Raw genomic sequence first — 21,813 nt, forward strand, 5'->3', positions numbered from 1 at the left:
GCTAACATTGTATCCTGTGATCTTGCTGAACTCATTTACTAGTTCCAGTTTTTGTTTTTTTTTGGTGGAATCCTTCAGATTTTTTACATAGACAGTGATGTCATTTGCAAATAGAGACAGTTTTTTATTTATTTCCACCCAACCCATACAGTCTTTTATCTCTTTCTTGACTTACATGGTGTCTAGAACTTCCAGTACTAATGCTGAGTAAGAGCAGTGAGAGAGAGACCAGACAACAGCCTGGTCTTTTGGCTAGAGTAGAAAGCATTTGGCCTTTCACTATTAAGTATATTTGTTACTTGTAGGTTTGTTGAAGACTTTATCAAGTTAAGGAAGTCTTCCTTCTCTGTTTTGGAGAGATTATGAATAAGTGTTGAATTCTGTCAAATAATTTTTCTGCACGAGTTGATATCATTATGTTTTTCTTCTTTAGTTTTTGCTAGGGGTTGAACTGTGTCCCCTCAAAAGACATGCTGAAGTTCTAAAGGTGACCTTATCTGGGAATAGGGCCTTTGCAGACGAAATCGAGTCAAGAAGTAGTCACGCTGAATTAGAGAGGGCCCTAAAAGAATTACAGATGTCCTTGTAAGAGGTAGAGAAGGAGATGAGACACAGGAAAGAACGCTATGTGATGATGGAGGCAGAAACTGGAATGATATAGTTACAAGCCAAATAATACTAACGATTGCTGGCAAGCAGCAGAAGCTAAAATGAAGCAAGGAAGGATTCTCTTCTACAGGTCTCAGAGAGAGCACAATTCTGCAAACACCGATTTTGGACATCTAGCCTCCAGAACTCCAAGAGTATAAATTTGTAATTTTAGACCACTGAGTTTGTGGTACTGTTACAGCAGCCCTAGGAAATTAATACAGTTTGTTAATAATGGTGAGTCACTGATTTTCAAATGGTGACCCAGCCTTGCATAGCTGACACAAACCCCACTCAATCAAGGTATAAACGGCTATTTATGTTGCTGTACTTAATTTGCTAACATTTTGTTAAAAATTTTGGATCTGTATTAATGAAGAATACTGATAACTGGTTTTCTATATTTGTACTCTCCTTGTCTGATTTTTGTGTCAGGAAAACACTGGGTTCGTAAAATCAATATGTAAATGCTTCCTCCTATATTTTAGAAGAGATTATAGAGAGCTCATGTTGATTCCTCTTTAAAAATTTAGTAGAATTTCCCAGTTAAAAGTATCTGAAAATAGAGATTTGTTTGGAAGCTTCAAAACTATGGGTTCAATTTATTCATTGGTTATGGGACTAACCAGATTGTCTATTCGCTTCTGGTTAAGTTTTGGCAGTTTGTGTTTTCAAGGAATTTTTCTGTTATCTTTCTCTTACTGGTTTATAGTTTGGTTCCATTCTGGTCAATGAAGATACCCTGTATGATTTCAATTCTTTTAAATTTGTTGAAGTTTATTTTATGATCCAGGATATGGTTTTTCTATGTTTTGTAGGCACCTGACATAATATGTATTCTGCTCCTATTGGGAGTGTTCTATAAAGGTCTGTTAGATGTGGTAGTATGTAGTCCTTGCTGATTTTTTGCCATGTAGTTTTACTAGTTGCTGAGAGCAGGGTGTTGAAGTTCTAACTACCATTGCTCATTTGCCTATTTCTCCTTTTGCTGTCCTTTTCTTGTTTCATATAATCTGAAGCTCTAAATTTTTGTTTTCTGTACATTTTTTTTATTAGTATGTAATGTCCTTCTTTGTCTCTAGTAATTTTCTCTTCTCTGAAGTCTACTTGATTTGACATTTGACATTACTTTATTGCTTTATTTTTGCATACATGTATCATTTCCATCCTGTTACTGTCAATCTACTTATGTCACTGAATCTGAAGTGAGTTTCTAAAAGACCGAGTGGAGTTGGATCTTTTTTGTTGATCCACTCTGCCAAATGGTGTTTTAATTGGTATGTTCAGGCTATTTAGGGTATGTACTGATATGTAAGGCTGAGTCATATTATTATTTGCTGTTTATTTCCTGCACTTTTTGTTCTTCCTTTTCTCTTTTCTTTCTTTCCCATGAAAATTACCTGACCGATTTTCACTATTCCATCTTGATATACTTATATGAACATGATTTTAAAGCTTGGGCAAAGCAGATCAATAAAATTTAATAGTCAAGAGACTATTTGTATCAATACTTTCAGCTGTCACACTACCTTTCCTGAGACAGTTTTTGGAAGAAAGAGTCCCTGAAAATGGTAACAGTCTTTCAGAATGGCTTAAATGTTACCAGGCAATACTTTAAAACACTCTCCTGCTATGATATGAAATTCTTGTAATGCGAAGCCTATGTCCTTCTTCCATCAAAGGACAACACTCCTTGACCTTTGGAAATCTAGCTTATTTTCAGAGGTCAAGGTACCTCATGAGGAAGAACTACTGCAATTGCATCCATCTTGGTACTTGCATTCAGAGAGTAAATTGTTAGAACCCTCACCCCTGCTCGCAGACATTAGACAATACCATCTAACTCTGACTCATCTTGAGGCTTCAAGGAAACCCTTAGAGTAATTTCCAAGTAGAATTCATGTGAGGGAGTGGGGAATGTGACCAATTCTCTGAAAACTTACACTTCTCTGTGCAATGATTGTATCTGAGATTAATGATGCTTAAAGCCTATCAGTAGAAATATTTGTAGATATTTGCAAAGTACTGTCAGTTACTTTTACTATATGTGGATTTATTAAAATGTAATTCTCAAGCAAAACAACAAAATCATTTACTGAGCGCTTGCCCTGGACTGTTTCAAGAGCTTCACATATGTTAAACCAAAGGTCTTTTGGAAAATAAACTTCCTAGGGCAGACATCCTTGGGATTAATGTGGACTATGTCGAAAGAATAATAATCTAGTACAGCTCTTCTGCAACCAACCTGGGGCTAAAGAGGTCATTCTGTCACTTGGGTTTTTTGGAAACTAGAAAATTATAATTCTAGCTTCCTATTCTATTGTGATTACATTATAGTCAAGTGGGAAACCAATTTCATGCAACTAACCTTTAACCCGGACATCACTGTACCGCTGAAAGTGATGGTAAGCAGCCTTCCAGGGGTTCCGATAGTGACGGAGCAAAGTAATGGGAGGTCTTGGACGCACTGGGACATACCTCACACCTTCTTCATCTATTCAGAAGAAAAGGAAAGGAAGATACTAAATAACTTATCATATATTGTCAAGGATTCTCAAGGTATAACTCCAAGAAATGATCCCTAAATGAAACCTGATTATGTAAACAGCCTCAGGGATGGACTCCTGACTTAAGTGGTAAAGCTTCACATGACAATAGCTAGCCCAAGTGACCATTACCAATATACTCCTTGGGTGGAGACTTGCGTTTCTCTGCCTTCACCAAAAGACTCTTGGCAGTGGACTTCTCATCATCAGTGCTGTTCGTCTCCATCATATCCCCTTCTTCTGTTGAAATCACGTGCTGTTGCTTTCGAGGCTTTTTCCTTGGGGAGGCACCAGGTGGTAGGTCACTTGTAGGCATGGACAGGTTGTTAGCCAGCAATGCAAGAGATGGAGACACAGTGCTGGTGGCCAGGGGAGGAACTGCTGTCATAGGAAAAAGAGCACATACATGTATGAGAACCCCAAAATAATGGAAAACTTCTCTTGATTTCCAACCAATGAGAATGGTTAGGAAGATAGAAAAGAGGACTACCACTTACTGAGTCTTCCTACATGCCAGGCACTGTGCTAAGCACTCTACTTATGGCAGAGGGTGCCGACTGTTTTCCAAGATAGCACTTCACCATCCTTAGAACGAGGACCTTCACACTTATAGATGGACACACCATCATTCAGCTGAAACACTATTTAATTGACTCCTTTATAGACAGGTGTGGCCATATGAAAATATAAGTGTGTTGTAGCACTTTTTTTTTTTTTAAAGATTTTATTTGTTTATTTGACAGAGAGAGATCACAAGTAGGCAGAGAGGCAGGCAGAGAGAGAGGAGGAAGCAGGCTTCCTCCCGAGCAGAGAGCCCGATGTGGGGCTCGATCCCAGGACCCTGGGATCATGACCTGAGCCGAAGGCAGCGGCTTTAATCCACTGAGCCACCCAGGCGCCCCTGTTGTAGCACTTTTAATAAGTTCCTTAAAAGAAGGTGTGACCTTCTGTTCCTTGTCTTGTCACCCTGGAACTCAGATATGATAGCGAGAGTTCTAGCAGCTATCCTGAATCAAAAGCGTAAGGTCAAACTAGGGGTGGTAGAAGCTTGGATCCCTAATGATTTTATGAAGTCCACATACTATTCCTGGGCTGTCTACCTGACCTGTCTTTGTTATTCTGAGCATACTAGAATTGTTCATAACTGAGGCCTGGAATTTCTTGTTCCAGCTATCCTAATGACAAGCACTTCATCTTTTTAATGTCTCTACTCAAAGATCACTTTCTCAGTGAGGCCCTCCCTTTAAAGCTCTTCTTAAAATCACAGCCCCAGCCCTAACTTTCCTTTTCAGAGCCATATCTCACTTGACTGTGCTTTATTTCATTGTACCTCGCAGATAGAGCATTTTTCAAAAACTGGAGGGTTGTAGCCACCCTGTGTTAAACAAGTCTGTCAGCAGCATTTTCCCAATAGCATTTGCTCACTTCATATCTCTGTATCACATTTTGGTAATTCTTTCAATATTTCACACTTCTTCATTATGACTGTATTTGTTATTGTGGCTGTCATCAGTGATTATGACTTACTGAAAGCTCAGATGATGGTTAGCATTTTTTAGCAATACACTTTTCTCTGTAAAGTATGTACATTGTTTTTAAAGACATAATGCTGTTGTATACTTAACGGACTAAAGTATTATGTATATACTTTATTATGTAACTTTTTTATGTACTGGGACATCAAAAAATTCACCTGACTTGCTTTACTGTGGTGATCTGGAAATGAATCCACAATCTCCCTGAGGTATACCTGTATTTTCTCACTGCTTTATTTGACGGTTTCTCTCCCCTGCTAAAATGGAAGCTCCAAGATAATGGAGATGTACTTGTTTTGTATAAGGCTATTATCATCAGAACCTGGTGTAGAGCCCTACAGTTTAAGGCGTGATTATTGATAGTTTCCTAGCACAGACAGGTTAAGAGGAGCTATTCAAACCAAGAGAGAACACGGGGTACCTGGGTGGCTCAGTGGGTTAAAGCCTCTGCCTTTGGCTCAGGTCATGATCCCAGGGTCCTGGGATCGAGCCCCGCATCGGGCTCTCTGCTCAGCGGGGAGCCTGCTTCCTCCTCTCTCTCTCCCTCTCTCTGCCTGCCTCTCTGCCTACCTATGATCTCTGTCTGTCAAATAAAGAAATAAAATCTTTAAAAAAAACCCCAAACCAAGAGAGAACAGTAAAATTGGAAACATTTCATTTCCCCTCCTGGGTTACCCATGGCGTCTTTCAACGAAGTGCTGAGGCTAAAACATAGGTAAGATAGAAGAATATTTCATGGCATGATAAATGAAAACAAACAGTAGGTTTAACAACTGCAAACACAGTACAACCACACTACTTACTGAACAAAACAGCATGGGGGATAGAGGCCTTTATACAGAAATGGTAAGAGGGCACTGCTGGCTAATTAGAGAGAATGACTTGCCTTCCACTTCGGCTTCATCTGTATTTCATAAATTCTGTACATTAAATTCTATTTTTGTAGTCAGGGGAAGCAACATTCCTCAACAGATTACTAACATATAAACAAACAAAAAGAAAACCTCCAAAATGACCTGCATTTCACACACTGGAAGTTTAGAGTCGAGGAGAGGAGGGAAAGAAAGCAGTGAGGACTTTTACGATTTTACTACTAATCACATTTAAGTTTTTCAAGAAATTATTTTCAACAACACAAATCTTGCTTCACTGTGTAACAGGGCAACACAAATTGACAGGGAATAAATCATAAATAATTAGCATGTAGCTATGATCTTATTTTTTTTTTTAAAGATTTTACTTATTTATTTAACAAAGAGAGACGCAACGAGAGAAGGAATGTAAACGGGAGTGGGAGAGGGAGAAGCAGGCTTCCTGTTGAGCAGGGAGCCCAATGCGGGGCTTGATCCCAGGACCCTGGGATCACGATCTGAGCTGAAGGCAGACGCTTAAGACTGAGCCACCCAGGCGCCCCGTTATGATCTTATTTTGACCCTTCTTAAAATTTTTCTTTTTTTCACACTATGAATGCTTATAATAAGGAAAAAAAGTTCAAATAAGCAACACACCACAAGGAACTAGGAAGAAAAGAAACTTAATTGAAATTTAGTAGAGGAAGGAAATAATAACGAAAAATCAGAAATAGAGACCAGAATAAACAATAATATAACACTGAAAGTAAAGACCCGTTTTTCCAAAACAAAACAGGCAATGCTTTAACTACATTAACTAAGAAAAAAAAGAAGACTCAAAAACCAAAATGAGAAATAGAAAACAATATAACCACAAAAGTTTATTTAAGGATATTCTTGGGGAAATGTTAATCTTTTTTATGGTTTTGGTAAAAAATAAAATTGATGTTAAAAGGGCAGCAAAAAATGGTTTTAATTTCAAAAGGAGCCTAGCAGTCCTCTTCTTAAAATGAATGACATGCAGGGGCGCCTGGGTGGCTCAGTGGGTTAAAGCCTCTGCCTTCGGCTCAGGTCATGATCCCAGGGTCCTGGGATCAAGCCCCGCATCGGGCTCTCTGCTCAGCAGAGCCTGCATCCTCCTCTCTCTCCGCCTACTTGTGATCTCTTGTCTGTCAAATAAATAAATAAATAAATCTTAAAAAAAAAAAAAAAAAAAAAAAAAGAATGACATGCAAATTTACAACGGGCACCAATGTGTTAGTCTTCATAACTGAGGGTCACGCAAGAGTCTGGCCCTCAAGGAGAGTCAGAAAAAGAACAAGCAGCATGTGCCAATGGAGAGAACTCCATGAATGAACCTACCAGAGACTGGCCTCATGATGTCCATTGGTTCCACTTCCTCTTTAACTTTTATCTCAGGTACTGGAGGGCCCAACACAGAGGAGAGACTGCCAGCTACAGCAGCTGATGGCGGAGGGGCAGCTGCAATGGTAGTGACGGGGGGAGTGACGGGGACTGCTCCGGGAATTGTTGAGAGGGCGACAGCTGGCTGTGATGGGGGGCTTGCGGCTGTAATCATGGTTGGGATGGTCGGTGGAGGTTGCTGAGCTGTGGGAGGGACTGCAATGGTGGGCTGATCATTATTTTGACTGGACACAGTCTCCATGGACACAGTAACTGGAGTGGCCATTGATACGTGGATCTCTGACTTAGGCTTGGCACTGAAACACAAAAGCAAAGATAATGTAGCAAACATCTCAGAGGATGGGTGTTTGTCCAGATCTTTTTATACAATGTGTAGCACAACTTAAACTCTATTATTTGATTCTAGAAGTTGAAATTTGAGGTAAACTTTAAAGGAAATTCAAGTTTTAAAAATAACCCTTCCTTGTGCCACTCCACCAAATTTTATAAGCAGTAATAAAATTAACTTAGGAAATAACATTTTATTAAAATCATTCAAAGGCACGTCATCAAAAGGCAACCAATTTTCACTATGGTAGTGTCTTTCTTTCTCCCAGAATTCCTTAATGCATATGTTGTCTTAGGAAATTTCTTGTTTCTTAAAATCACAATTGTACTTACAATATGTAGTTTACTCTTGTAAAATTTATTTCTCATAGAAGAGGAAACTCACATGTATGGCAAAGATCCAAAAGAAAATAAATTAAAAATAATCTTTTTCCACTTCACACACCCAGCCTTCTACCCAGAGTCATCGCTCTTAGAATTTTCCAGTATACTTCACCAGAATACTCTAGGGATCTAAAGTAGCTACAAATTTAATGTTTAAAACTGTAAATCCTTTTTTTTTTCTTCAGTTTTATCAGAAGTATTCTGGTTCCGGCTCAGGTCATTATCTCATGGGTTGTGAGATCAAGCCCCGAGCTCAGTGGGATCTGTGTTCAGTGGGGAGTCTGCTTCAAGATTCTCTCCCTCTGCCCCACGTTGCACCCCTGCCAACATGCGCACTTTCTCTCTAATAAATAAATCTTTTTTTATAAAGATTTTATTTATTTATTTGAGAGAGAGAGAGAAAGCATGCACAACAGCATGAGTTGGGGATGGGGCAGAAGGAGAAGCAGACTCCCCATTACGTAGGGAGCCTGCCGTGGGACTCCATCCCAGGACCCTGAGATCATGACCTGAGCTGAAGGCAGCTGCCCAACCAACTGAGCCACCTAGGGAAAGCCTCAAATAAATAAATTAAAAAAAAAAAATTTTTTTTTTTTTTAATTTTAAGTAGTCTCTATACCAAATGTGGGGCTTGAACTCATGACCCTGAGATCAAGAGTCACGTGCTCTACTGACTGAGCAAGCCAGACACCCCAGTAAAATATTTCATTTAATATCTATAAAGGCTTACCTATTTATAGTACTAATCCTAAAAATTCAGGATAGGAAAAATAATACAAAACAGTACCCCACAAAAGTCCAAGGCCAAAAAAAACTGGATTTCCACAGGCAAAAAATTCAACATCAAACCAAACCTCACACCATACACAAAAATGAATTCAACATGGGGCATAAATCTAAGTGTACACTTGATCTTAGCCAAAAGGCTGAGAAGTGATATAAATCTGAGTGTAAAACGTAAAACTGTAGTTTTATAAAAAATACAAAAACCCCTAGGATTATGTAAAGAGATCTTAGATAGGATACCAAAAGCACCATCAAAAAGAAAAAAAAAATGATAAACTGGGTTTTATCAATTTAAAAACTTTTGCTTTGCTAGAGATCATTTCAAGAGATTGAAAAGACAAGGCACAGACTGAAAAAAAATTATCTGTGAAACACCTATATGGTAGTTCTATTTATATGAGGTACCCAGAGTAGCCAAATTCATTGGAAAAGAAAGTAGAATAGTAGCTCCCAGGGGCTGGGGGTAGGGAAAATGGGAATGGTTGAATAATGGGTAGAACTGCAGTTCTGCAAGACCAAAAAGATCTGGAGATGGTTGTACAGTAGTGAGAATATGCTTAACACCAATGAAATGTACAATTAAAAATGTTTAAGACAAACATACAAACCAAAACATACATGTACGATAAAAGAATGATATTCACAATATACAAAGAACTCTGTAAACTCCATACTAGAAAACATACAATCTCATCAGAAAAAGGGCAAGAAATATGAATAATGAATGACACTTCATTAAAGAAATATCCAGGATCCAAACAGGCACATGAAAAGACAGTCAATACCATTAGCCATTAGAGACTTGCAAATTAAAGCCTCAATGATTTGCCACCATACCCCTATCAGTGGTGAAAAGATTTATTTTTTTAATTTATTTTTTAAAAAAGATTTATTTATTTATTTGTCAGAGAGAGAGAGAGAGAGAGAACGAGCATAAGCAGGCAGAGTGGCAGGCAGAGGCAGAGAGAGAAGCAGGTTCTCCGCTGAGCAAGGAACCCGATGTGGGACTCGACCTCAGGACCCTGGGATCATGACCGGAACCGAAGGCAGTGGCTTAACTGACTGAGCCACCTAGGCGTCCCTGGTGAAAAGAAAACTTAAAAACTTTATATTAGAAAGCACAGGAAAGGATGTGGAGCAACTTGATCTGCCAAGAAACTCCTAGTACTAATAAATGAGTTTAGCAAGATTTTAGAATAAAAGGATCTCACATGCTGTAGATAGGAATTTAAAATGGTACAGCCACTTTTGCAAAAATGGTTCAGAAGTTTCTTATAAAATGAAAAATATATGTAACTTAGTAACTGTAGTCCTGGGATTTTTATCACACAGAAATGAAAATGTATGTCTGTCAAGAAAATTGTACATGACTAGGGGGAAACAAACCATGAGAGACTGTGGACTCTGAGAAAGAAACTGAGGGTTTTGGAGGGGAGGGAGGTTAGGTGAGCCTGGTGGTGGGTATTAAGGAGGGCAGGTATTGCATGGAGCACTGGGTATGATGCATAAACAATGAATCTTGGAACACTGAAAAAATAAAGTAAAAAAAAACCCAAAAAACCAAACTGTGTATGACTGTTCTCGGCAGCTTTATTTTTAATAACCTCCAACCAGAAACCATGAACTCGAATAAACAAATGGCTAAACAAAATTCTGGAGCATCCATATTATGTATCATTACCGGCTCTAAAAAGAACAAACTACTGATATACACTATAATTTGGATGGATCTCAAAAGTTGGATGAAAATAAGCCAGCATCATTAGGTTATTGTATGAGAAATATGTATTTATATAATTACAAATATATAATTATATAAATAATGTAAGTAACTTATGAGATTCCAGTTACAAAAAATTCTCAAAATGACAAAATTCTAGTGGTGGCACAACTAAGAGGCAAGGTGTTAGGTTTAGGGGAAGGGTATGACTGTAAATAAGGGAATGTCTTTGTGACAACAAAACAGATTCACATTTTATGATAATCGTTATATAAATCTACTCATGGGTGAAATTTCAAAGTAGTATACACCAAAGGAAAAAAACCGGTGACATTTTAATAAAATTTATAGTTAGTCAATAGCATTGTACTAATGCCAATTTTTTCTTTATAATAACTTTAATTATTCATGAGAGAGTGTGCGGGTGTGCGTACACATACAAGCTGGGGGGTTGCAGAGAAGGAGGGAGAAGCAGACCCTCCTCTGAGTAGGTAGCCCAGTTGGGGCTCAATCCCAGGACCCTGAGATCATGACCTGAGCTGAAGGCAGATGCTTAACCAACTGAGCCACCCAGGCACCCAGCCAATTTCTTCATTTTGAAAAAGTGCAAGGGTTATGTAAGATGTAATCATTGGGGGAAGCTGGGTAAAGGGTACATGGGAACTTTCTGTACTATTTTTGTAACTTCTGTGAGCTTTAAATTATTTCAAAATAAGTAAATAGGGGTTGGGTACAGGTTAGGATTATTCTGTAATTAAAGAGAATTAAAAGATAAAACAACCAGAAACATCAGCAAAAATGTGGCAGTAACAATCTCTGAAAATTCTCTTTCATAAGAGCAACAAAAAACTGACAAAAATGCCAGATACAATGTTTTCAGAACTCTGTAAATTAATAATCTGGCAAAATTAGTAAGAAAATTAGGTGAACCTCCGTAAGACCAATAAACTCTGAGGTGTTTAACTTGCCATATTTCTGTTCTTTCATTTCTACCACCATGGCAGGCATGAAAACCAACAGTCCATGCTCACAGTGAAAACCAGCAGCCTGGCAGCTACCAGATAGCTGAGAGCCCCTTCATACCCTCTTTACCGAGAACTGTCATTATATAACCTGTCTGGCTGTTCCCATTTCCTGGACTGTCTTATTTGACCTGGCCAGTCCAGTGTAAACAGCTTTTCCCTTACGAAGTTTGTTGGTAAAAATTAGACGTAAATGATCAGTTTCCCAACTGACTGACAGAATGGTAACAGGTAGGGCAAACAATAAGCTACCCAAAAAGCTTTAAAAGAAAAACTGAAGAATGAAATGTCTCCAGGCACTTTGAAAAGCTCCAATGTATTTCTGGCAATTTAGGAAGCAACATACACATGTAGGATTAATGACTGTACTTATGTCTAGGAGAGAGCTGAGAGGTACCCAAATTCGTAGCTCTGGCTGAGTGTGAGGCTCTGTGCAAGGAAGAAAAAAAGTAACACAGAGATGGAAAACTGCCTACTTCAGTGTTGATGGGCCATCCCAAGACACGCACACACAGAGGCCCTTGGCAAATATGGGATACTTACTGGTTCCAGGCATTCAAGGAAATCTGTTCAGTCATTAGCCAACTACAAAAGCTAAAGGATTAGAGAATTCAGTGGTCACGCAAGACAAAGATATTGAATTTAAACTTATTTTACAAGAGACCGTAAAAAAACCCCATAACTACAAAAAGCATCAACAACAAACTCTGGGGAGGGGTGGTAATCTGATTTTCAGAGCTGCCACATTATACTATTTAAAATGCCCAGTTTTCAAGAGTAAAGAAACAAGAATGCACTGTTCAAACACGGGAAAAAAAGTAAGCACTAAAACTGTCACTGAGGATGCAGAGATGTTAGACTTACAAGTCAAAGAATTTAAGTTAGCCCTGTAAGTATGTTCAAAGAATTAAAGGAGATCATAGCTAAAGAAGAGCATAAAAATGATGTCTCAGCAAACAGATTAATAAAAGAGACAGAAATCATTAACAAAAAAGACCAAAAAGGAATTCTGCAGTTGAAAAGTTAAGAGCTGAAAAGAAAAAAAACCACTAACAGGACTCAAAAGTGTATTTTAGGAGCTCCTGGCTACCTTGGTTGGTAGAGCACGAAACTCTTGATCTTGGGGTGTTTTGAGCCCCATGTTGGGTACAGAGATTACTTAGAAAAAATATGGCAGCTTTTAAAAAAAGCACATTTCTGCAGCCATTAGAAGGAATCCGTAAACTCAAAGATAGGTCAATTGAGATTATCCAGTCTTAGAAACTTAAAAAAAAAAAAAAAAAAAAAAAAAAAAGGGCGGGGGTGGGGTGGTGTACAGGAGGAAAACTAAAGAGAGCCTCAAAAATCTTTGGGACAGGGCGCCTGGGTGGCTCAGTGGGTTAAGCTTTTGCCTTCGGCTCAGGTCATGATCTCAGGGTCCTGGGATCGAGCCCCACATTGGGCTCTCTGCTCAGCAGGGAACCTCTTCCCCCTCTCTCTCTGCCTGCCTCTCTGCCTACTTGTGATCTCTCTTTGTCAAATAAATAAATAAAATCTTAAAAAAAAAAATCTTTGGGACAGCAGTAAGTGTACCAACATACACATAAATAGGAGTCCTAGGAGCAAAGGAGAGAGACAGGCAGAAAGAGAAGAAATAGTGGCCAAAATTCCCTAAATTTGATGAAAAACTTCAGTATTTATCTAAAAGTTCAACCAACTCAAGTAGGAAAAACTGGAAAAAACCACACCTAGGGGCGCCTGGGTAGCTCACTGGGTTGAGCCTCTGCCTTCAGCTCAGGTCATGATCTCAGGGTCCTGGGATCAAGCCCTGCATCGCACTCTCTGCACACTCAGCGGGGAGCTTACTCCCCACCCCCACCCCCCAGCCGCCTGCCTCTCTGTCTACTTACGATCTCTCTGTCAAATAAATAAATAAAATCTTAAAAAAAAAAAAAGAAACCACATCTAGAACACATCATAATTAAACCATCAAAATGCACAAGAAAGTACTTAAAAATAAAATTCTGTAAGTTAATTATGCCAAAAAAGGTAACATATGGCAAAATATTAAAAATTAAATATAGTTGAATAACACTATTTTCTCTACTTTGCTGTACCTTCACAGATTTTTATATTAAGAACTTCAAAAGAATCCATACACCTAAGTTTCTTAGTAGTTGCTTCCTGTTTCAAGTAATATTTTAGAAAAGCTGAAGGAGAATGTTATATATACTGCAATAAATACTAAAATGTTCTTTAAATAAAAAAAAAGAACTTCACAAGAGAATGCTTTAAGATAGTTGAAGATATCACCTAAAAGAAAAAGAGATGTTTAAAAATTAACTCATTAATTAACTGAGAGTGAGTGAGCAAGGGAGCATGAGCAGGGAAGGGGCAGAAGGAGAGGAAGAGAGAGAGAATCTGAAGCAGACTCTGCAGTGAGCCCAATGTGGGGCTCGATCTCATGACCCTGAGAACCTGACCTGAGTCGAAATCAAGAGTTGGACCTTTAATGGACTGAGTCACCCAGGTGCCCTGAAAAAGAGATTTTCAATTTCAACTTTTCCCAGCCATGGTATTATTTAAGAGTGCAGGTAGGAATTTTGTTTATGGAAGGATGGTGTAGACCTACTTTTTCCTGTTCTTTCTGCTAACTATAGCTGAAAATCACGAGTATTACATACAAGACAAACAGAACAGCTGTTGAAAGATGAAGACAGACTGGCTAGGGACCTCAGGACCAAAAGAATGACACAGCAGTGAACTTCCTTTTTGCCTCATTTGTTCCAGACTGGGTTCTGGAGAACCTCAAAACAGAAATGTCAAAGGGCAAAGACTAAAGTCCTAAGAAAAGTCTGCTCAAAGAGCCAAGACAGGAGCAGCTCAGCAAGATGGGAAACTTTTAGACAGTAACAGCTCCACACCAGTGAAACACCACAGAAACAATTGTGGTCTCATCTCCATTCTCTCTTGAAAATACTATGGAGACCCCAGACTTCCACACTTGCTAGGCTATAACAAGGCACCTCAATTTTCTCTCTACCATCTCACCACTGAAGTGGTATCCAAAGAGGCCAAGCAAGGAACCTGGACTTCAGTCCCCCACTTGGCAGTAAGGAGATAATGCTTTTGTCTTCCTTAACTGGGGTCATCTGAGAGGATAACTGCTAAAACATTAGGCTATAAATAAATTCCAGGGTCTTATAAGACCATAAATGTTCAGGTCCAAACAGAAAACCACTCATCTAAACAGAACAGGAAAATCACAATTTGAATAGGAAATGAATGATGATGCTAAGTGCTTCAACAAGCAATGACAGATTCACTTGAAATAGATGAAAAAATAAAAAAATCTCAGCAAAGAAATAAAAGTTATAAAAAGAACCAAATGTTAATTATAGAACTAAAAAATACAATTGACCAAATAAACTTACTGGATATTGTCAGTAGTAGAGTGGAGATAGAATCAGTAGGGTTGAGGACAGATCAATATAATTTACTCAATCTCACCAACAGAGAGAAAGGAGACTTAAGAGCGAGTGCACTGCACAGTGTTTGAGTATGGAGTTAAGGCTGCTGGCTGATTAATGAACTCACAAGTGTAGGTAGGGTGCTATATGAGGGGCAAGTTTTAGCTACTAACACCACAAGGGTCTCTGGCTCAATGAGTGGAGTTTGACAGTAATTCTTGCTACAAGTAAAGAGGGCAGAATAAAGCCATTTTCTGATATGCAAAAAACACCCGACATCTTATGTATTCCTTTTCTGCCACAAAAGAGATGTTCTAACAAATCAGAGAGTAAGCCAAGGAAAAGGAAGTTTACAGGCACCATGGATGACTGACGGGAATTCAGAGCATGATGGACAAAGAAAACACCAGGGATAATAACTGGGCACCAAGTCCAGAGAGCAACCAGTGCAGACTAGGGTAGGCAGAAGCAAGGATTCAAGGAGGGAGGGATATAATCAAGAAAAAAAATGGAACCGAGAGATCTGACAGACCTGCTTGTATCTGGAGGTTTTCTTTAGGTTTGGTGGAGGGATATAATCAAGAAAAAAAATGGAACCGAGAGATCTGACAGACCTGCTTGTATCTGGAGGTTTTCTTTAGGTTTGGTGGAGAGTCTGAAGATGAATTAGTGACTAACAGAAAACAGCTAAGCATATTGCAGTATTATGTGACTTCGTTTAAAATTCAATTTTTAAATTTATTTAAACAGTTTCTGGATTTACTTTCTTAATCTATTTTCTGTTTTATAATATTTTAATTTTCCTTAATCTTTTGGCTTTGAATTGGTAATATATTCATGTTTCAAAAGATATACTAAGAAGTCTCCCTCCCTCCTTTAATCACCCCCACCACTATCTCTAAACAGTACCACTCAACTTTAGCATTTCACTGAATCTAAGCTGCCAGTAAATATACACCAAATTTTGTGTACCACTTAAAAATACATTAATGATAATATTAATGTATCCTCATTTTTATTTTATTTATTTATTTTTAAAGATTTTATTTATTTATTTGACAGAGATCACAAGTAGGCGGAGAGGCAGGCAGAGAGAGACAGAGAAGCAGGCTCCCTGCGAGCAGAGAGCCCAATGCGGGAATTGATCCCAGGACCCTGGGATCATGACCTGAGCCGAAGGCAGAGGCTTTAACCCACTGAGCCACCCAGGCGCCCGTATCCTCAATTTTAAATCACATATTCCTTTCTGGGATGTTGACATGTTAGATCTTACTCGTATCATAGTATGTTCTATATGGTTGTTTTATCTTTGCTTCTTTTTAAAATTTTGCTCACTTTTTCCATTTCTATCCTCTATGTCTCCACGGTTTTCTATTTTAATTTTACCTTCATTCTATGGTTTCTTCTAGGTCTTTTTTTTCTTTTTTCTTTCTTCTAAGTCTTTACTGTGTTCTGTCCCTTCAGGTGTCACACCTTAATGTCCAGTCTTTTAGTCTTGGAAGTCTGCATTTCATTTTTGTGTGTTTTCCTTCACTGAGGTGGTGCTGACTTCATTAAGTAATTTAAATTCATAGTTAAGATTTTAAAAATAAGTTTCATCTGTCCTGCTTTTTTGGTAAGTGTTCTTACTGAACAAATGAATATACTTTGTTGCTCTTTTTTTACTTTTTTAGTTATCTTCACATGAATATCCTTTTATTACTCATCAGTGAATGAGTTGGGCTATTCCTAAAAACGGCAATTTACATGAGATTCCTTTCACTTGGGCGTGGGAGTGTGGGGAGACTGCTCTGATTTCAGCTAGTTATTTTTCAGTCCAAATGCTCTCTTCCTTCAGGTGCCACAAAAATAGACTGCCAACTTCAAGTAAGGCCAGGGCCCTACCCCCACAACCTACACTGGAACCATACTCAGTCCAGGAAAACCTCTGCAAATAGGCCCTCCTCACCCGAGTTTCTGCACATATGCTGCTTACAAGGAATATACTGTTATACTACACAGAATGCTCTTCACCTTCAGGAACTCTATTTTTTTTCTAGCACTTTAAAAGTAACTCTAGTGCTACTTCAAAAAAACCCCCGAAACAAAAAACAGCACTTTAACACTGAAAGGTAATGTATTAAATCTGTGAAATTTAGTGTCTACTGTTGGCAACAATGTGGAGAAAATGGGAACACATTTCATGAGGCTATAAACAGGTACAGTGAATGGAAATCAGAATTTAAACTCTAGGGGCGCCTGGGTGGCTCAGTGGGTTAAGCCTCTGCCTTTGGCTCAGGTCATGGTCTCAGGGTCCTAGGATGGAGCCCTGCAACAGGTTCTCTGCTCAGCAGGGAGCCTGCTTCCCCCCGCACCCCTCTGCCTGCCTCTCTGCCTACTTGTGATCTGTCAAATAAATAAATAAAATCTTAAAAAAAAAAAAAAAAAGAATTTAAACTCTACATGTAATTTGACCCAGAAATATATTCTAGAGAAATGTTTGCTAAGGGGCTCAATTATATTAAACTGATAAGAACACATACTACACTTGATCTTAGCCAAAAGGCCGAGAAGCGATAAAGGGGCTCAATGATAAATAAAAAGATCCACTGCACTATTTGCTTATTACAGTGATAAATGGAAATAAGTTAAGTGTTCATTAATGGAGAATTATGGCACCAATACATCTGGGAATATCACATAGTATAAGAATAGAGTCTCCTTTTCTAGTTTTCATTTTCCTGATCTCCTAAGATGATATATCCTAAGGCATGGTCTTGGTACCACCTCTACTCTCTCTTTATACTATCAGTAGACTTTCTTCCACTCTCATGGTGTTAAAAAACATATATCTGCTTTTAATTCCCAAAACTTAATCCCCAGCATAGATATCGATCTTCAATACTAGAAGTGGATCTACTTTGGAATTTTTTAGGCAGCTATACATTTGACATCTTTACTTGGCTGTCTAACCACTTGGAGATCTTGAAAGTAAAATAATTAAAACTAAACTCTTAGATTCCTTACTTGAAAAAGGGTAATTCCTATCTACAGTTGTTCATGCAAAACCTCCTAGCTATCACTGGCTTCCTTCCCTTCTTTCTCTCAGAAAATTCTGTCAACTGTACCTTCAATACATATACAGAATCTCAACTCTTTTTACGACTTTTATACCTCCATTCCGGTCCAAGCCTCTATGATAGTCTAAGGTTCCATTCTCTCTCACTTGGTCTTCCTGCTTCCACTTTTGTTTTTTTGCAGTTTATTTCCAGCATGGTAGCCAGAGTAATCCTTTTGAAAATTAAGTCAAGTCATGTCATTCCTATGGCTTAACCTTCTGATGGCTCTCAACCTCACCCAGAATAAAATCCAAAGGATTCTGAATGGCCTACAAAGCCCTACATCATCTGGCCCTTAGTTATATCTCTGAACCATGTTATGCAACTCTCTCCTTGTTCTAGGCTGGTTTCTTTTGCTGCTCCTCTGTGTTCCTAACATACAGGCAGTCCTGACTTTGTACTATCCTGGTATGTATGAATTCTACTATATTGCATAATTATATTACAGCAGTCCCCCACCAACTCTGTTCATATTTCTGTTACCACTATATATTTTAACTGTGAGTACTTACATAAAGTTTATGAAACTTTATGCAAGCTTTACTGCTAGCTCCTCAGTCCACAATGACCAATCACATCACTTCCTTTGAAGTATGTCCGTGAGTGGTCATTGCACATCTGTTATTCAGTTTATTCTGTTTATTCAGCAAAATGTGAAGCTGTGCTGTCTCTTGTTTCCCAATGATAAACCCAGGTGGAATTTTACAAAAATGGATGACAGAGAGTGAGAACTGGCTAACAAAAACAAAAACACAGGAAAAAACAGTAATCTGGAAGTAAAACTCGATGTGATTAAAAGAATTGGAACAGCAAAGACAGGATGAGCCCTAGGTTTGTATGAAGATATGGTTATGGACCATGTAGAGAGAATCCAGTGAATATTAAAAGAATGATGGTAAAGTCATCTCATAACATCTTTTAGTTAAAATTGCACTAGGAACAGAAGGCCACTAAGGAGAAATACAGTATTTACTTCTACTTTGGATCTATGACTACTAAATGAATGAAAGAATGAATGAATGAATAAGTAAATAAATAAATTCCAGTCATTTAGGCCCAAGTGTTAAAGTTAGCTGCCACACTGAAAGGAAATGGCCACTTACAAGGAGAATGAAGAACAAAAACAGTAACAACAAATCCTTTTCTGGCCAATAAAGTCTGGTTTATTTCAAAAGTTAATAAATTAACTTTGATGAATTAAATGTTTAGCTCTCTGGTGAAGCCACTTGCACAGTTAAAAGATGCTGTGTGAAATGTGCCCCCAGATTCCACGCATTAGTTAGGGCAGAGGGTTTTTTTTTTTTTAAGATTTATTTATTTATTTGACAGAGATCACAAGTAGGCAGAGAGAGGCAGGCAGAGGGCGGGGAAGCAGGCTCCCTGCTGAGCAGAGAGCCCGACTTGGGGGCTCAATCCCAGGACCCTGGGATCATGACCTGAGCCGAAGGCAGAGGCTTTAACCCACTGAGCCACCCAGGTGCCCCAGGGCAGAGGGTTTTGATGAAAAGGAAGATGTCCTTAGAAGTGATGCAAGCAAAAAGTTTTGCATTAAAGGAACTCTTGGAGATAATCTGCCACCATTGAAAAGACAAAGGATAACATGTCAGAAGCAGATCTAAACTTAGAAAGGCACATGACAATTCACCAATGCATGGAAGGACTGTTGTGCTCTTCATCATCATTGAGTTGTACAATGTGAAGGCAGCGAGTACTGTTCTAAATACACTTGTTTAGTTTTTAGAAAGAAATACTTTAATTCTCAGTGTTTCTTATGTTTAAATTACAGTGTACCAAATAAATATTAGTTTTACTACTTTTTCCACCTCTCTATATATGGTAAGAGACGTTTAAGATGATTAAGAGAGTTTTGAGTATTTTCATAATGTTTTAAAGGTCACAAAATAAGCACAACCCCTAGCCCCTAAAATTAAGATCATTTTCACAGCTTCCCCTTGCATGGTTATTTTTACTCTTCTGCACTAATATGCAAAGTAATGACTGCATATCCTCCTACATCAAATTCTTGGCCCCTGCTCTTTCCTTAGCCTGATGCAGTTGGACATGAGGAAGCATGCGGCTGTTACTTCATGCTCTTAAACCTCTGTGCAGAGAAGGCTTTCTGGGTGGTATCACCTCTTCCTCCTATTGCCTTATATTCCTTTCACACTGCCTTCTTTTTCTTCTATTTATTTCTCTACACCTACTAGAAAGTAAGCTTAAGGAGAATGGACACTTTGTCTTCATCACTCTTCTGTATTCCCAGATTCTAAAACATCACCTGGCACACACAAGGCAATCACAATTTTTTCTTGAATGAAGTTTTATGATAAAGTAGATAAATATTGTAAGCTATTATTGATATAAGTAAAAACTGCAAGATATAGACCAATCTAATCAGCAAGATGCTGTTTTTAAGACTCAATCTACATGTATACATAAAGAAAGACGTAGAAAGATACTTAACAAAACTGTTACCAATCAATAGAATTCTGGCTAGTGGGACTAGCAAGGTAGAGGAAGAGCAGGATAAAGATTTTCCCTTTATACCTTAAATATTTTTATATTGTCTCTCTCTTTCCCAAAATATCTTTATTTGTGGAATTAAAAAGAATAAAGAAAACAGCATATATTAACTACTGTCATAATGCCATTTTTTTTTTTTTAAGATTTTATTTATTTGAGAGAGAGCAAGCGAGTGAGCACGAGGAGCGGGAGGAGCAGAGGGGGAATGAAATCTCAAGGAGACTCCGTGCAGAGTGCAGAGTCCAATGCAGGGCCTGTTCTCATGACCCTGAGGTCACGACCTGAGCCAAAACCAAGAGCTGGTGGCTTAACCAACTGAACCACCCAGGAGCCCCATGATGTCACTTTTGATAGCAATAAAAACTGGGGGTTACTGTGGGGCAGGCTCTGTCCTTAACGCTCTGAATGCATCATTTCATTTAAATACATAAAAATTCTAGGAAGCAGATGTTATAAGTATGGCTATTTTATAAATAATACAGAGGCTGGGCAATGTGCCCTGGTCACACAGCTAGAAAGTGGATGCAAAAAGATGTAGCTAAGCAAATTATGTAAAATTTGTCACATGTGTTAGACTTTTTCTTTCCCAATTATGTGCAGTTGGAAGAAAGAGTGATAACATTTATGTGCTCACCCTGCAGGCCTAGGTGACCCGGATGCACTCCGCATAGAACTCTCCACTCGAGGGCTAGCTACTTCAGGAGGCTGAGGAGGAATGAGGGTTTTCCGAACTGCCATTCTGAAAGAAACCAGACAAACCCAGAAAACAACAGTCCAAGGGCATTAAAGGATAGGAAGTACATAGTTGCTAGGCATACCTATGGCGAAATAAAAGCACTATATTGGCTAACCCATCTTTTTAAACTTTTTTATTAATTAATTTTTAAAAACAAACATATATTTTTATCCCCAGGGGTACAGGTCTGTGAATCGCCAGGTTTACACATTTCACAGCACTCATCATAGCACATACCCTCCCCCATGTCCATATCCCCACCACCCTCTCCTGTCCCCCCTCCCCACAGCATCCCTCAGTCTGTTTTTTGAGATTGAGTGTTTTATGGTTTGTCTCCCTCCCAATCCCACCTTCTTTCATTTTTTCTTTTCCTACCCCCCAATCCCCCACATTGTATCTCCACTTCCTCATATCAGGGAAATCATATGATAGTTGTCTTTCTCCGATTGACTTATTTTGCTAAGCATAATATCCTCTAGTTCCATCCACATCGTGGCTGGCCCGTTTTTAAGTGGATTTTAAAATTTTATCAAAGTAACAGTATTGAAAAAACCACATTTGCATTAAAAAGCTTTTAACAAAATACAGCAGGTTCCCACCCCATCCCTCCCTATTTCTTGTCAATCTCTATCCAGGAAGCAACCACTCTGACTCTTTTAGCTGATGCTTCTAGTATGCCCCATCTCCTTTCTACTCATTATCAAACTTGAAATCTATATTACATGTTCATGATTATTATTATGTCTATGCATTTATATTGACC

At 38.5% G+C, this 21,813-nt stretch overlaps 1 protein-coding gene, 1 non-coding gene and 1 pseudogene across 6 annotated transcripts in view; 1 reads left to right on the top strand and 2 right to left on the bottom strand.

The window, feature by feature from the left end:
• The window catches only part of SAP130 (Sin3A associated protein 130), an 82,576-nt gene that overhangs the window by 13,675 nt on the left and 47,088 nt on the right, over nt 1-21,813 (bottom strand). For 4 of the 5 annotated variants that reach the window (XM_032843145.1, XM_032843147.1, XM_032843143.1 and 1 more), the window contains 4 exons: nt 20,949-21,053; nt 6,943-7,301; nt 3,327-3,575; nt 3,017-3,142 (listed from right to left, as the gene is read on the bottom strand). In XM_032843145.1, coding sequence (XP_032699036.1) covers nt 3,017-3,142; nt 3,327-3,575; nt 6,943-7,301; nt 20,949-21,053 — 839 coding nt within the window. The remainder of the gene's footprint in view (nt 1-3,016; nt 3,143-3,326; nt 3,576-6,942; nt 7,302-20,948; nt 21,054-21,813) is intronic. The other variant, XM_032843144.1, reaches the window with a different exon arrangement.
• Nucleotides 14,767-14,922, top strand: LOC116858425. The gene has a single exon (XR_004380911.1). It is a non-coding gene; the product is annotated as a small nucleolar RNA SNORA62/SNORA6 family (small nucleolar RNA).
• On the bottom strand, nt 17,118-17,250 carry LOC116858421 (annotated as a pseudogene).

The sequence above is a fragment of the Lontra canadensis genome, unplaced genomic scaffold (genome assembly GCF_010015895.1).
Source record: "Lontra canadensis isolate GAN:19392208 unplaced genomic scaffold, GSC_riverotter_1.0 scaffold136, whole genome shotgun sequence".
In the NCBI taxonomy this organism is placed as follows: Eukaryota; Metazoa; Chordata; class Mammalia; order Carnivora; family Mustelidae; genus Lontra; species Lontra canadensis.